Source organism: Pristiophorus japonicus, chromosome 3, assembly GCF_044704955.1.
Source record: "Pristiophorus japonicus isolate sPriJap1 chromosome 3, sPriJap1.hap1, whole genome shotgun sequence".
NCBI classification, from domain to species: domain Eukaryota; kingdom Metazoa; phylum Chordata; class Chondrichthyes; family Pristiophoridae; genus Pristiophorus; species Pristiophorus japonicus.
The window spans coordinates 258,096,696-258,112,906 of NC_091979.1; the positions used below are offsets into that span (position 1 = coordinate 258,096,696).

A 16,211-nucleotide genomic window follows, 5' to 3' on the forward strand; every position below is an offset into this window, starting at 1 on the left:
TGGAAATCCTCCTTATCCTCTAGCTCCCAGTGGAGAAGAGGAATTTCCTAAGTAATGACTATGCTATGCAGAGGGCACTGTTACCTCTCTCAGCAACACCATTTTGAATGGTAATTGTTTAAAAAGAGACAAAAACTGGATAAATTAAATATTGATTCTAAAGTAAACAATTCTATGACAGTAAATTAATCCAAATAATCCAAAAATGTTTTCAAGTCAAGGTCAAAGTGAATATAAAATGTCATCCAGCACAGTTTTAAAAAGAACCAGAGGTGCCTTGTGCTGTGTGTCTGCTTATACAAGTGCACAGCAAAGATCAGGTAATTGGTATGAAGTAGTGAGAATTATGGGGCTGAGAAGCCCAACCAGAAATAGAGGAAATTAGTAAGCCTAATGAGGTCTGCATCATGGAGCAGCACAAGGCTCCTACTCTTAATAGCTGCCCAAGCAGAAATTCCCAGCAATCGCATTTTCAGTGCACTTCAGGCACAAGGCCTCTGCCCCAGTTTTCCACCTCCCTGAATCAACAGTGCACAGAAACTTAATTTATACCCCAATAATTCATTTTGCAGCAGTTATTCATCACCTTAATAAGTACAATAACTTGCATTTAAATAGCACCTTTAACATAATAAAATGATCCAAGGTGCTTCACAGGAGCGTGAACAGACAAAAATTGGCACACGAGCCAAAGAAGGAGACATTAGAACAGTTAACTAAAAGCTTGGTCAAAGAGGTAGATAATAAGTAGCATCTTAAATGAGGAGAAGTAGAGAGGCGCAGAAGTTTAGATAGGGAATTCCAGAGATAGGAAGGGATGAGGCTATTGAGGGTTTTGTATACGAGGATAAGAATTTTGAAGATTTATAGGGCTAGAAATTCCAAAAATAGCGCTATGACCGGTTTTTGGGCGATATTTGAGGATTTAGATTTTATTTACTGCTGGAATACCGCTATGACTGAAGTCCGTAAAATTTGCCAAACAGGGAACGGCGGTAGCAGTAAAATCTGGTCTTGCACAATGGGACCTTCTGCGCATGTTTTTTTATCTGACTAATTCTTTTATCCGATTTTCTTTTTTCCCCGTGATTCTGGTCAGGTGTCGGGGTGCACCCATGCATGTGCAGTACACCCAGCTCTCAACACAGCCATTTTTCAGACACAGGAGAACATGCAGCATGTTGATCAGAGCAGGCAGAGGGCCACAAGATTTAGCTTTGATGCGAATGAGGCACATATAACAGCCATTGAGAGTAGATGAGGGAAATTTAACAGGAGGGGTCGAGGTAAACTCGCCTCCCCCACCCATTGTAAAAAGATTTTGGATCACTGTTGCTTAGGAGGTGTCCTCAGTGAATGACATTTCCAGGGACTACCAACAATGCAGGAAGAGGTGGAATGATCATTGCGGGGATCGTGTGAGTAAGTAATATTTTTATTCATGCACTCGTTCATTACTTAAATTGTAAATCTAACACATGTTGCTGTAGGTAGGCTTAGTGTTGCACCTTATTTGCCATGAATGATCGTTACACATTATTAAGACTGCTTTTTGATATCTTAAAAGATGTTTCTGCACTTCGATGTCTTCCTCATGAACCAGGTGCAACTACCAGGGCTATTAAATAGACAGCTGTATTAAATGCACACAGTATGGTACAAGTGCTTTGATGGCTATCTGTGTGTGCTACAAGAGCAGAAGAGCCCTCTGGTAACCATTCCTATTGTCATTTCTGCAGGCCAAGCTGTCACACAATCAGCACAAACAGCGATGCACAGGTGGTGGTCCACCCAATACACATCCCTTGACAGATTTGGAGGAACACACGGCATGCTTAATCGGTGCCCACGGGAGATCAATTACCCTTGCAGGTGCTGAGCCCATGATCGGAACTGTGGGTAAATCCTGCAAAAACCCCGGGCTGGGTTGGGGTAATGTGATGCAGTGTCTGTGGACTCGGGTTCGGCTAATGTGATGCAGTGTCTCTCAACGTAATGCAGTAATGGTGGTCCTTCAAATAAGCTTGCGCTATTTGACCTTACTCATGTCACCCTGCCCCCTTCCCTGCTGCTAACCACTCGTCTGTTGTTTTCTATTTTGCAGATGAGGATTTTGAGTGCCACATCATCCTATGCAAGCCTCTACCTCAGTCCAAGGTGTGTGGGTTGAAGATGAGGGGCGCGCTGAGGACCCTCCATGGGAGGAACAACATCCTCAAGCTGTTGCCGGGGAGGGGGGGGAGGAGGTGTTGGGGGTGGAGGGGGCGATGCAGTCAGCATGTATTTTAGCTGTGGCCACAAGTTCCTCGAAGGAAGCCACATTTACTGTCTTTGTCCCATCCGAGACAGCGGGTCCAAGTCGTGTGCAGCAACGCAGTCCCAGGGTAGAACCCTGTATGCCGTCTCTGCCTTTATGAGCTGGCATATCTCTGTGACCACCTCTTCTCGAAAGCGCAGCCTTCGAACGCACTGTGCCTCAGACAGCTGCAGGTATGAGCGCTGTTCCCTGTAAACTCATGGGGGGGTAAGGCCTCCTCCCTATATGTCTGCAAGCTCTTTGATTATGCACATAATGCTCTTGAATAAGCCGCCTTCCAGCTCTATGATACATAGAAAAAGCAGCCTGTAGTGTATGCAGGCACCTTTGGTAATGACTCCACAAGGCAGGGTATGGTACTTAAACTGTGCAGACTGTGGTCCTTTATTTGCGGCTCCTTGAGTGAGGACACCAAGCTGTGAGCTCCCTTTTATACTGGGTTACCCACAGTGTGTAGATAACCCTTAGGTCTCCAGCAGCAGCACCCTCTGGTGTACAGTAAGGTGTGTACAGTGTAAGGTACATTCAGTGTTACAGACATCCTATAACAATACAAGCATGCATACATAACAACACTCCCCCCTAAGCATTTTGCAAGTCCTTATTGTAATGACCTGGGGAGGTGGGCTATGGGAGGTTTTGGTGAGGGTTGTGTGGGTGCCAGGTGTGATCCCTGTACTTGAGGCTGGCCTCATACATTTCCCCCCTTTCACACACAGACCATGTGGGTGCCACTGTTGTGGGATCCCTCAGTGGGGTAGCCATTGCAGCAATGGGTAGGGTGCATACTCTGTGATGTGGGTAGTTGTGTGGTGGTATGCAGGGCCACAGGATTGCGTGGGCTCCTTGTCCTCCAATTGGTAAGAGAGTCTGGTCATCCCAGGGTTTGCCAGGAAAGCTGGAAGGTATTGGCCTCTCGCACCTGGTGTTGGCCCTCGTGGCCAGAGGGTGTAGGGCTGGTCTGGGGCAGGTTGCCAGTGGTGGTGGCTGTGCTGCCCATTGACCACTGTCCCTGTAGTGGGTCTGCTCCCACTGGGCGTGTGTGTGTGTGTGTGTCCCTCCTGGGGCATCACACTAGTTCCAAAGGTCCAGGCTACATGGTCTGGTAACCAGCTGGACCTGGGGGTCTCCCACGGGGGGATTCCTCTAGTATTTGCATGGTCCCTGTAAAACCCAGTGTCCTTTAACAGTGTTCTACCTGTATACATGACACCACGGCTCTGGTCATACATAGTCGAGTCTACATTATTGACTGCCTTTACATTGTTAATAACAGCATTTGCATCACTTTTTGGTATCATATCAAAAAGTGATGCAAATGCTGTTATTATGCATTTCAAACTCTCTGTCATAATCATCACACATAACAAGCTTTTTCTTAACCTTACTTACACAAGCATTCATTTCATTTTTCACATTACTTACAACAGCATCACAATTCATGGTTACATTATCATACTTGCACCCTTTTACTACATTTTTAGCTTTAAAGTCCCTGTCATCTTTAAGTTGAAACTGTCCCTTTAAATTTTTTTGGTTACCGGTCTCCTTTAAAGGAGCTTTCAAATCCGATTGGCCGCCCGGTGTCACGTGTCACTCCTCCAATGCTGCCCCTCGTGGTCTGGTCGTGGCCATTTTGATTTTAGGTTCTTCTCCTCGTAGTGCAGCCGCCATCTTCTGGCTCTCCTCCAGGTAGGCTGTGGTGATCTTTTCTTCCTCACGTTCGGCCATGGACATCAGGAATCCACTTCTTTCGATGATGTTCACCTCTTGGAGTCCTGTCCCAGCCCGGAAGGTGGAGTTTGGGTTTTCAGTCCTAGAGATTTTGCCGTGGTATGGTCCTGGAAATTTCGACGCGCAGTCGAGCTGGACAGTGGGACCTCGAGATGCAGCGATGGATCCATGTTCGAAGTCGATTGCTGGAGCTCGGAGGCCGTCGCCACTTTGATTGATTTGGACCGGGTTCATCCAATTCCTTCCCAGCATCATGGGACCATCTCCAGCAATGATCCACACGGGGTGTTTGTTCAACACGCCGCCCTGGGAGACCTGAACATCCACACTGCCAACGATCTGGATGTTATCTTTGATGTATGTGAACAGCTGCACCTGGACAGGAGTCAGTTTTGGTCGAGTGGCGGGATTCATCCAAATTTTTTCAAAGGTCGTTTGGCTCATCACAGACTGGCTCGCCCCTGTGTCGATCTCCATGGAAATTGGGACCCTGTCAATGTCTAATTCCATCGTCGATGGAGAACTTTCAGCGGAGCAGGTACAAACTTCATACTTTTCTTCCAGGAGTTGAGCAGCTTCATCTTCATCTGTGTCGGAGCCCCCGGTGATCAGCCAACTCTTCAGTGATGTGGTGAGTAAAGCTTTTTCTGCACATTCTCTGAAGGTGCCCTTTTTCTTTGCAGCCTTTGCAAGTATAGTCTTTGTAACGGCACTGGTGGGCCCTGTGGTTTCCTCCACAGCGCCAGCACGGGGCCATCCGGTTTGCGCCGGACTCAGGGTTGCGGGATCGGGGCAGCATTTCTGCCTTTAAAAGTAGCCATGCGGTGTACTGCGTTCGCCGGTTTAGAGTCCTGGGTCAGTATTCGCCTGGAGTCGCCGACCAAAACCATGTAGGCCTGGCTCACTTGAATTGCTTTCTGCAGGGTGACTGTGATGTCCGCAGAGAGCAATTTGTGTAGGAGGCCCTCGTGGCCGATTCCGATGACAAATATATCTCTTAGAGTTTCATTAAGGTGGTCTTCAAAATCACATGGTGCAGCTAGTCTTCTTAAATGTGCAGCATACTTAGTAATTTCTTTGCCTTCGTGTCGCCGGTAAGTGTAGAACCGGTGCCTGCACGTGAGGATGCTTTCTTTTGGTTTTAGTTGCTCCTATATTAGTGTTACAAGTTCCTCATAGCTCTTGGAGGTTGTCTTCTCCGGGGCTAGCAAGTCCCTGACAAAACAATGGATGGTGGGCTCACAACTGCGAAGCAGGATGACCCTGCGCTTTTTCGGTCGTGTAGCCGGTGTGTCCCCATCCAGGTCGTTGGCTATGAAGAAATGTTCCAATCTTTCGACAAAAGCATCCCAATCTTCCCCATCGGTAAATTGCTGAAAGTTGCAGAGATTCGACGTGCTGAGTAGTTCGTAACCTCATTGCCAGTTGTAGTGTATGCAGGCACCTTTGGTAATGACTCCACGAGGCAGGGTATGGTACTTAAACAGTGTAGACTGTAGTCCTTTATTTGCAGCTCCTCGAGTGAGGACACCAAGCTGTGAGCTCCCTTTTATACTGGGTTACCCACAGTGTGTAGGTAACCCTTAGGTCTCCAGCTGCAGCACCCTCTGGTGTACAGTAAGGTGTGTACAGTGTAAGGTACATTGTGTTACAGACATCATATAACAATACAAGCATGCATACATAACACAGCCAGCATTATTGGCAGTGATATTATAGCCCTCATTCTTTTAAATGTCCTCAAAATGTCCTCCAGCCTCATACAGCTCAAATAGCCTCATATAGCTATTAAAAATGAACTATGAACTCACGTAAAACACAGCCTTCTCTCAAAATTCTTTTATGCACTGAACTTCTGCTCCGTTTTTCAAAATGACGTCGTTAGCGCTGGGTGCGTCGTGGATCTGAACAGGTAACTCTTGAGTTTTCACGGCAGGTTTTTGGGTGGGCAGTAAAAATGGTGGTATCGGTGAATTTCCGGCTCGTGGTGATAGCGGGGCATTGCACACCAATTGATGTCATAAAAACAGTGGGAAAAAAGGGCCGGCGGTATTTTCTACCTCTGGTGAATTTTACACCCCGGCGCTAAATTTTGTGCATTGCGTTTAACACCCAAAAGATTTTCTGCCCCGCACTAAATTTTGTGCATTGCGTTTACCATCCAAAAAATTACTTTTTCCACACAAAAGCGGCGATAAAATGGCAGTAAATGGGCGAAAACCTGCTGAATTTCTAGCCCATAGATTAAAAAAAATTATCTACATTTATGTAAGTTTAAGTTTAACTCACATAATCCATCAATTCATGAGCAGCAAAGTTGAGCATCAAATGTAGATCTTCCCCCAGCGTCAATTCTAGTGTGTTACAGGCCTCTTGGATCACCTCAAAAGGCTGTTCTGTATGATCAAATCCTTTCTTCCAGCAGCCTAAGTGAGACATTGCTACAGGCTGAATGTAACAAACAGGAAGTTAATTTATTTTGTCTGCTTGCTTTGTTTAAAAGATTAATGTCGAGAAATTCGAGTAGCTTGTGCCGCCTGTTACTGCCATGAAATGGCGATAAAACGGTGGCCGGCGTTCATCCACCAGCTGGTGGCGGGTCCTGCGGTGGCCCCCCTTTTCGGCAGGTCAGCAGCGCTGCCGTCGTCTGCGATCGGCGAAAGTATTTTAATGAGTTGGAGAGTGACGTCAATTGGCGTGCAAAGCCGAGTTGACGCCAGCTCATCCATTTTGGGAAACAGAGGCGACCGTTGGCCTCCTTCTGAGATTAGCGTCACAGTCAGTTTCCAACTGTAAGCTGATGACACCCAGCTCTACCTCCATGATCTCTAAATTGTCAGACTGCTTGTCCGTCATCCAGTTCTGGATGAGCAGAAATTTTCTCCAATTAAATATTGCGAAGACCAAAGCTATTGTTTTTGGTACCCGCCACAAACTGCGTTCTATAGCCATCACATATCCGCGGCATAACTAAGACCACTTATTTCCACCTCCGGAACATCATCCGTCTCTGCCTTGCCTCAGCTCATCCGCTGCTGAAGCTCTCATCCATGTCTTTGTTAACTCTAGACTTGTCTATTCCAACGCACTCCTGGCTGGCCTCCCATATTCTACCCTACGTAAACTTGAGGTCATCCAAAACTCAGCTGCCCGTTTCCTAACTCACACCAGGTTCCGTTCATCCATCAACCCTGTGCTCGCTGACCTATATTGGCTTCCGGTTAAGCAACACTTCAACTTTAAAATTCTCATCCTTGTTTTCAAATCTCTCCATTGCCTCGCCCCTCTCTATCTCTGTAATCTCCTCCAGCCCCATAACCTTCCGAGATATCTACGCTCCTCTTATTCTTCCCTCTTGAGCATCCTTGATTATAATTGCTCGGCCACTGATGGCCATGCCTTCTGTTGCCGAGGCCCAAGCTCTGGAATTCCCTCCCTAAACCTCTTTGCCTCGTTACCTCTCTTTCCTCCTTAAAGATGCTCCTTCAAACCTATCTCTTCGACCAAGCTGTTGGTCACCTGCCCTAATTTCTCCTATGTGGCTCAGTGTCAATTCTTTTGTCTTATAATACTCTTGTGATGCACCTTCGGACGTTTTACAGATGCAGCGTCCAGAATTCGGAACTCCGAAAACCGGAATTGTCTGAAAACAGGACATTTTGCGCATAGCTGATGGTGTCATCCGGAATTATTGTCCGAAAACCGGACATTTTTGAGGCAAAACCCAAATTCCGGCACGGATTCAGTCGAGGATTCTGGATTTCAGACAAGAAAATCAAGTCTGAAATCTGGAATCCTCGAAGAAATCCATGTTGGATTTTGGACCTCACCGTTCAAAACCTGCCACGGATTTAGTCGAGGATTCCAGATTTCAGACTATTGATTTTATTGTCTGAAATCTGCAAAACCCAAAAACCGGAATGGATTCAGTCCCGGGGATTCCAGATTTCGGACGTTGTACCTGTACTACGTTAAACACCAGAAAATCAACACCACGCTGATGTTAATGAGCCGGCAGTACCAAATGCCTGCACGCTCTCAGCCAGCGGCAGTTATCCTTGGCCGCTGGTGCTACCGGCAGCTTTCCAGCATTCTCCAACTTTTAGCCCTAACTGATTTAACCCAACCACCAAAAAATAGAGACGATAAGGTTTCTTGTCCTTTTAATATTTTAATCTTAGCATTGAAAATAAAATAAATTAGATTTCTTGGGTGCTTAATTGGATGTCATAGAATTCCCAGAAATTTACAGCACGGAAGGAGGCCATTTCGGCCCATCGTGTCTGCGCCGGCTGACCAAGAACTATCCAGCCTAATCCCACTTTCCACCTCTTGGTCCGTAGCCCTGTAGGTTATACATCCAAGTATTTTTTAAATGTGGTGAGGGTTTCTGCCTCTACCACCCTTTCAGGCAGTGAATTCCAAACCCTCACCACCCTCTGGGTGAAGAAGTTTCCCCTCATATCTTCTCTAAACCTCCCCCCAATTACTTTAAATCTATGCCCCCTGGTTGTTGACCCCTCTGCCAAGGGAAACAGGTCCTTCCTATCCACTCTATCCAGGTCCCTCATAATTTTATACACCTCATTCAGGTCTCCACTCAGCTTCCTCTGTTCCAAAGAAAACAGACCCAGCATCTCCAACCTTTCCTCATAGCCAAAATTCTCAAGTCCAGGCAACATTCTTGACAATCTTTTCTGCACCCTTTCCAGTGCAATCACATCTTTCCTGTAATATGGTGACCAGAACTGCACACAGTACTCCAGCTGCGGCCTAACCAGTGTTTTACACAGTTCAAGCATAACGTCCTTGTTCTTGTATTCCAAGCCTCGACTAATAAAGGAAAATATTGCATATGCCTTGTTAGCCACCTTATCTACCTGGCCTGCTACCTTCAGGGATCTGTGGACCTGCACTCCAAGGTCCCTTTGTTCTTCTACACTTTTCAATGTCGTATCATTTAATGTGTGTTTCCTTGCCTTGTTAGACCTCCCCAAATGCATTACCTCACACTTATCCAGATTGAATTCCATTTGCCACTATTCTGCCCACCTGACCAGTTCATTGATAGCTTCCTGCAGTCACAGCTTTCTTCTTCATTATCAACCACACAGCCTATTTTAGTGTCATCTGCAAAATTCTTAATCATACCCCCAACATTCAAGTCCAAGTCATTGATATATACCACAAAAAGCAAGGGACCCAGCACTGAGCCCTGCGGAACCCCACTGGATATAGCCTTCCAGTCACAAAAACACTCATCAACCATTATCCTTTGCTTCCTGCCTCTGAGGCAATTTTGGATCCAACTTGTCACTTTGCTCTGGATCCCATGGGCTTTCACTTTCGTGACCAATCTGCCATGTGGGACCTTATCAAAAGCTTTGCTAAAATCCATATACAGTACATCATATGCACTGCCCTCATCGACCCTCCTGGTTACCTCCTTGAAAAATTCAATCAAGTTAGTCAGACACAACCTTCCCTTAACAAATTCATGCTGACTGTCCTTGATTAATCCATATCTTTCCAAATGATGATTTATCCTGTCCCTCAGGAATTTTTCCAATAATTTTCCTACCACTCTCACTATGTTTATCTCATCTAATATTTCACACTCCTCCTTCATTGCAAAGTCTGCATCATCCCCCACTTTTGTGAAAACAGATGCAAAGTATTCATTAAGAATCATACCCACGTCTTCTGCCTTCACACACAGATTTTGCTTATGGTCTTTAATAGGCCCCACTCTTTCTCTAGTTATCCTCTTGCCTTACTGTATTTATAAAACATCTTTGGGTTTTCCCTGATTTTGCTTGCCAACATTCTCTAGATAATGTAATGTATTACTCTTTATTATATTCTTACTCCAGATTTTGCTGTGAAGATCAATTTGGTAATTTGTTGCTGAAGATCCATCATCATCTTAAGACTCTGCAAGACAGTTTCAAACAGTCTCAATTACATTCTCAAATCTTACCTGGGTGGTAATAAGTGTAAGCATATTTTCCAGACGCGTTAGGGAATGGATGTTCTTACTTATAAATGGACAAGTTATTCCACAAGATAATTGGGTTCAAATGCATTTATTGGCTTTCATAGGGATTAAGCATACAATTGGGGGCAAAAACACGAAGGCAGAATATTATCTGAATGGCGGCAGATTAGGAAAAGGGGAGATGCAATGAGATCTGGATGTCATGATTAACAACAATAACACATATACAATGATAACCATTGCTACTAATAATTACACATATATTTGAGACACGATAACATGATCCAAAGAATTCACATGTTACTGTTCCTTTTCAGAATGGCAGGCAGTGACTGGTGGGGTGCCGCAGGGCTCAGTGCTGGCACCCCAGCTATTTACAATATACATTAATGATTTAGATGAAGGAATTGAGTGTAATATCTCTAAGTTTGCAGATGACACTAAGCTGGGTGGCGGCGTGAGCTGTGAGGAGGACGTTAAGAGGCTGCAGGGTGACTTGAACAGGTTAGGTGAGTGGCAAACGCATGGCAGATGCAGTACAATGTGGATAAATGTGAGGTTATCCACTTTGTGGGCAAAAACGCAAAGACAGAATATTATCTGAATGGCGGCAGATTAGGAAAAGGGGAGATGCAATGAGATCTGGGTGTCATAGAAACATAGAAAATAGGTGCAGGAGTAGGCCATTCGGCCCTTCTAGCCTGCACCGCCATTCAATGAGTTCATGGCTGAACATGCAACTTCAGTACCCCATTCCTGCTTTCTCACCATACCCCTTGATTCCCCTAGTAGTAAGGACTTCATCTAACTCCTTTTTGAATATATTTAGTGAATTGGCCTCAACAACTTTCTGTGGTAGAGAATTCCACAGGTTCACCACTCTCTGGGTGAAGAAATTCCTCCTCATCTCGGTCCTAAATGGCTTCCCCCTTATCCTTAGACTGTGTCCCCTGGTTCTGGACTTCCCCAACATTGGGAACATTCTTCCTGCATCTAACCTGTCTAACCCCGTCAGAATTTTAAACGTTTCTATGAGGTCCCCTCTCATTCTTCTGAACTCCAGTGAATACAAGCCCAGTTGATCCAGTCTTTCTTGATAGATCAGTCCCGCCATCCCGGGAATCAGTCTGGTGAACCTTCGCTGCACTCCCTCAATAGCAAGAATGTCCTTCCTCAGGTTAGGAGACCAAAACTGTACACAATACTCCAGGTGTGGCCTCACCAAGGCCCTGTACAATTGTAGCAACACCTCCCTGCCCTTGTACTCAAATCCCCTTGCTATGAAGGCCAACATGCCATTTGCTTTCTTAACCGCCTGCTGTACCTGCATGCCAACCTTCAATGACTGATGTATCATGACACCCAGGTCTCTTTGCACCTGCCCTTTTCCTAATCTGTCACCATTCAGATAATAGTCTGTCTCTCTGTTTTTACCACCAAAGTGGATAACCTCACATTTATCCACATTATACTTCACCTGCCATGCATTTGCCCACTCACCTAACCTATCCAAGTCGCTCTGCAGCCTCATAGAATCCTCCTTGCAGCTCACACTGCCACCCAACTTAGTGTCATCCGCAAATTTGGAGATACTACATTTAATCCCCTCGTCTAAATCATTAATGTACAGTGTAAACAGCTGGGGCCCCAGCACAGAACCTTGCGGTACCCCACTAGTCACTGCCTGCCATTCTGAAAAGTCCCCATTTACTCCTACTCTTTGCTTCCTGTCTGACAACCAGTTCTCAATCCATGTCAGCACACAACCCCCAATCCCATGTGCTTTAACCTTGCACATTAATCTCTTGTGTGGGACCTTGTCGAAAGCCTTCTGAAAGTCCAAATATACCACATCAACTGGTTCTCCCTTGTCCACTCTACTGGAAACATCCTCAAAAAATTCCAGAAGATTTGTCAAGCATGATTTCCCTTTCACAAATCCATGCTGACTTGGACCTATCATATTACCTCTTTCCAAATGCACTGCGATGACATCCTTAATAATTGATTCCATCATTTTACCCACTACCGATGTCAGGCTGACCGGTCTGTAATTCCCTGTTTTCTCTCTCCCTCCTTTTTTAAAAAGTGGGGTTACATTGGCTACCCTCCACTCCATAGGAACTGATCCAGAGTCTATGGAATGTTGGAAAATGACTGTCAATGCATCCACTATTTCCAAGGCCACCTCCTTAAGTACTCTGGGATGCAGTCCATCAGGCCCTGGGGATTTATCGGCCTTCAATCCCATCAATTTCCCCAACACAATTTCCCGACTAATAAGGATTTCCCTCAGTTCCTCCTCCTTACTAGACCCTCCGACCCCTTTTATATCCGGAAGGTTGTTTGTGTCCTCCTCAGTGAATACCGAACCAAAGTACTTGTTCAATTGGTCCGCCATTTCTTTGTTCCCCATTATGACTTCCCCTGATTCTGACTGCAGGGGACCTACGTTTGTCTTTACTAACCTTTTTCTCTTTACATATCTATAGAAACTTTTGCAATCCGTCTTAATGTTCCCTGCAAGCTTCTTCTCGTACTCCATTTTCCCTGCCCTAATCAAACCCTTTGTCCTCCTCTGCTGAGTTCTAAATTTCTCCCAGTCCCCGGGTTCTCTGCTATTTCTGGCCAATTTGTATGCCACTTCCTTGGCTTTAATGCTATCCCTGATTTCCCTTGATAGCCACGGTTGAGCCACCTTCCCTTTTTTATTTTTACGACAGACAGGAATGTACAATTGTTGTAGTTCATCCATGCGGTCTCTAAATGTCTGCCATTGCCCATCCACAGTCAACCCCTTCAGTATCATTCGCCAATCTATCCTAGCCAATTCACGCCTCATACCTTCAAAGTTACCCTTCTTTAAGTTCTGGACCATGGTCTCTGAATTAACTGTTTCATTCTCCATCCCAATGCAGAATTCCACCATATTATGGTCACTCTTCCCCAAGGGGCCTCACACAACGAGATTGCTAATTAATCCTCTCTCATTACACAACACCCAGTCTAAGATGGCCTCCCCCCTAGTTGGTTCCTCGACATATTGGTCTAAAAAACCATCCCTTATGCACTCCAGGAAATCCTCCTCTACCGTATTGCTTCCAGTTTGGTTAACCCAATCTATGTGCATATTAAAGTCATCCATTATAACTGCTGCACCTTTATTGCACGCACCCCTAATTTCATGTTTGATGCCCTCCCCAACATCACTACTACTGTTTGGAGGTCTGTACACAACTCCCACTAACGTTTTTTGTCCTTTGGTATTCTGCAGCTCTACCCATATAGATTCCACATCATCCAAGCTAATGTCCTTCCGAACTATTGCCTTAATTTGCTCCTTAACCAGCAATGCTACCCCACCTCCTTTTCCTTTTATTCTATCTTTCCTGAATGTTGAATACCCCTGGATGTTGAGTTCCCAGCCCTGATCATCCTGGAGCCACGTCTCCGTAATCCCAATCACATCATATTTGTTAACATCTATTTGCACAGTTAATTCATCCACTTTATTGCGGATACATCAGTCATTGAAAGTTGGCATGCAGGTACAGCAGGTACAGCAGGCGGTGAAGAAGGCAAATGGTATGCTGGCCTTCATAGCTAGGGGATTTGAGTATAGGAATAGGGAGGTCTTACTGCAGTTGTACAGGGCCGTAGTGAGGTCTCACCTGGAATATTGTGTTGGGTTTTGGTCTCCTAATCTGAGGAAGGACGTTCTTGCTATTGAGGGAGTGCAACGAAGGTTCACCAGACTGATTCCCGGGAATGGCAAGACTGACATATGAGGAGAGACTGGATTGACTGGGCCTGTATTCATTGGAGTTTAGAAGAATGAGAAGGGATCTCATAGAAACATATCAAATTCTAACGGGACTGGACAGGTTAGATGCAGGAAGAATGTTCCCGATGTTGGGGAAGTCCAGAACCAAGGGACATAGTCTAAGGATAAGGGGTAAGCCATTTAGGACTGAGATGAGGAGAAACTTCTTCACTCAGAGAGTTGTTAACCTGTGGAATTCCCTGCCGCAGAGAGTTGTTGATGCCAGTTCATTGGATATATTCAAGAGGAAGTTAGATATGGCCCTTATGGCTAAAAGGATCAGGGGGTATGGAGAGAAAGCAGGAAAGGGGTACTGAGGTGAATGATCAGCCATGATCTTATTGAATGGTAGTGCAGGCTTGAAGGGCCGAATGGCCTACACCTGCACCTATTTTCTATGTTTCTATGTTATTCACTTAATAAATTTCAGATTTAACGAGAAGGCCTCCCATACACCTTACCAAGGCTTTATCTTGACTGAGTTGTCAATCAAATCATTCAACTGGGTAAGTTATCACTTGCCTTGTGCAAATGTGTCGGTCCTTGGAGTAGTCAATCCCTAAGAGGACAACTGCTAAGACAGAGAAAGCTTTTAGCTGAATGGTTATCAGCTAAAGTTTCTGTCTGGCAAACGAAACCGACTTTTCCAGCCTTCTAACAAAAACTTACTTTGCAGGCAAAAGCCAAAAGTTAAGAATTAAACACCAATTGATTAATATGAAAAAAAACTGCATGAATTACTTTCTATTCTTCTTCCTCTTTCTCTCTCTCTTCAGTGTTGCCAAAATGGGGATAGGTTAGAATTTGTTATCTCTGCCTGATATCTCATTCAACATTTTAAAAATTGAAAAATATTTCCTCAAAAGTGTCAATTGAAACAAACCTAATCTGATTTTCATTGTGCTTTCATTCTCCAAATATTCAGACTTAACAAACTGGTACTAAAAGTAAAAGCAGCATACAGGATTGCATTAGCAGACCTTACCAAGTGCATCACTTTACACCTAACCAGCAGCACACCTGAAAACAGCAACAAACTAATACAAAAATAAGTTTAAAACATATTTTAAACATCACTATTTGTTATGATCTATTGCATAACTAGAATATATGCTAGAAATCAGTGGTTTACAGAAAATAAATTACTTGTGGAACTACAGCATAGTTTAGTCATGCCTATGGTGCTTGTGAGTTAGACAGATAGCACCATGTGGGTACAATGACAATAGGCACAGGTTCAGGTTGTGAAGAGCAAGATTAGGACAAATGGTAAGGTTGGTATATTGTAATGATGAAATTAACGAGGCTAAAGAGCCTTCATCCAAACCTATTTTACGATATTGGCCCTGTATATCCGCAACCATTCCATAATTTCAGCGGGGGAATGCTGGATCAGCGGGAAACTAAACTGCGATCTGAATACGTTAGTTCCAACCTACCACTGGTTTCCTCATGGCCTGTTTGGGGTTTGAACCTCTGCGTGCCCCAATCATGGAGATCACTGTAGGAGGGGGCGGGGTCGGGTCAGGGACTCCGATTATTAGAGTAGGCCGGGTCTTCATTGAGGCCAGATGATGGAGGTACATCTAGTCAGACCAGAAGTACCTCTTCAACCACCAGCAGATGTGGAGACGACTGAGAGTTCAGGCCAGGACTGTGGCTTAGACCCTCAAAGATTTAGAATAATATTTTTTAAGCGTCCTGGCACTTACATTGGACATCCCCACTTGGATTATATGACTTGCATCGTAGGTGCACTCTGAGTGGCGCAGGCACCTGCCATTTGCAGGCAAATTATGGAAACTCCCCCTGACCCTAGAATATTGGGCTAGACTTTCCACTTCACAGCGCCCATCTAAGGCCCATCTATGGCCCAAAATGGACCTCTAGCGCCCATTTTGAGCAAAAAGTAGAAACTAGGCCCAAAATATCGCCGGAAAAATAGGGCCATCCCAAGTTTCAGCACTTAGCATGCACTTCGCTGGGCCGATGCAAGGCCCAAAAGAGTGCTCAAAAATAGTTGCTTTTTCAGAGCCTTAGAGAGGGAAATGGGCACTACGGACGCCATTTTTAGCCTCTGAGGAAGGGTGGAGAATTGTTCTGAGTTATTTAGAGAGTAAAATTGATGCAAATTGTACTCAGAAATTTGGGACAGGGAATATAAATAGGTATTATCACCTTATTTATGCATATATTGGAATTATTTATTAAATAGCTTTTACATAGTGAAGTTATTTAATGATATTCCGTGGGGAAACAGAATAAACAAACCAATCTGCATGAAGAACTGTACATTGTAAAACTTGCATAAGAGAGAAGGTTCAAAAGTTGTAGAAATT

At 44.8% G+C, this 16,211-nt stretch overlaps 1 protein-coding gene across 1 annotated transcript in view; it reads right to left on the bottom strand.

Annotated features, from left to right (window-relative positions):
* The window catches only part of eno4 (enolase 4), a 130,749-nt gene that overhangs the window by 25,307 nt on the left and 89,231 nt on the right, over nucleotides 1–16,211 (bottom strand). The window contains exons 7-8 of the mRNA XM_070873974.1: nucleotides 9,920–9,985; nucleotides 6,341–6,499 (exon numbers count right to left, since the gene is read on the bottom strand). Of these exons, the coding sequence (XP_070730075.1) occupies nucleotides 6,341–6,499; nucleotides 9,920–9,985 (225 nt within the window). The remainder of the gene's footprint in view (nucleotides 1–6,340; nucleotides 6,500–9,919; nucleotides 9,986–16,211) is intronic.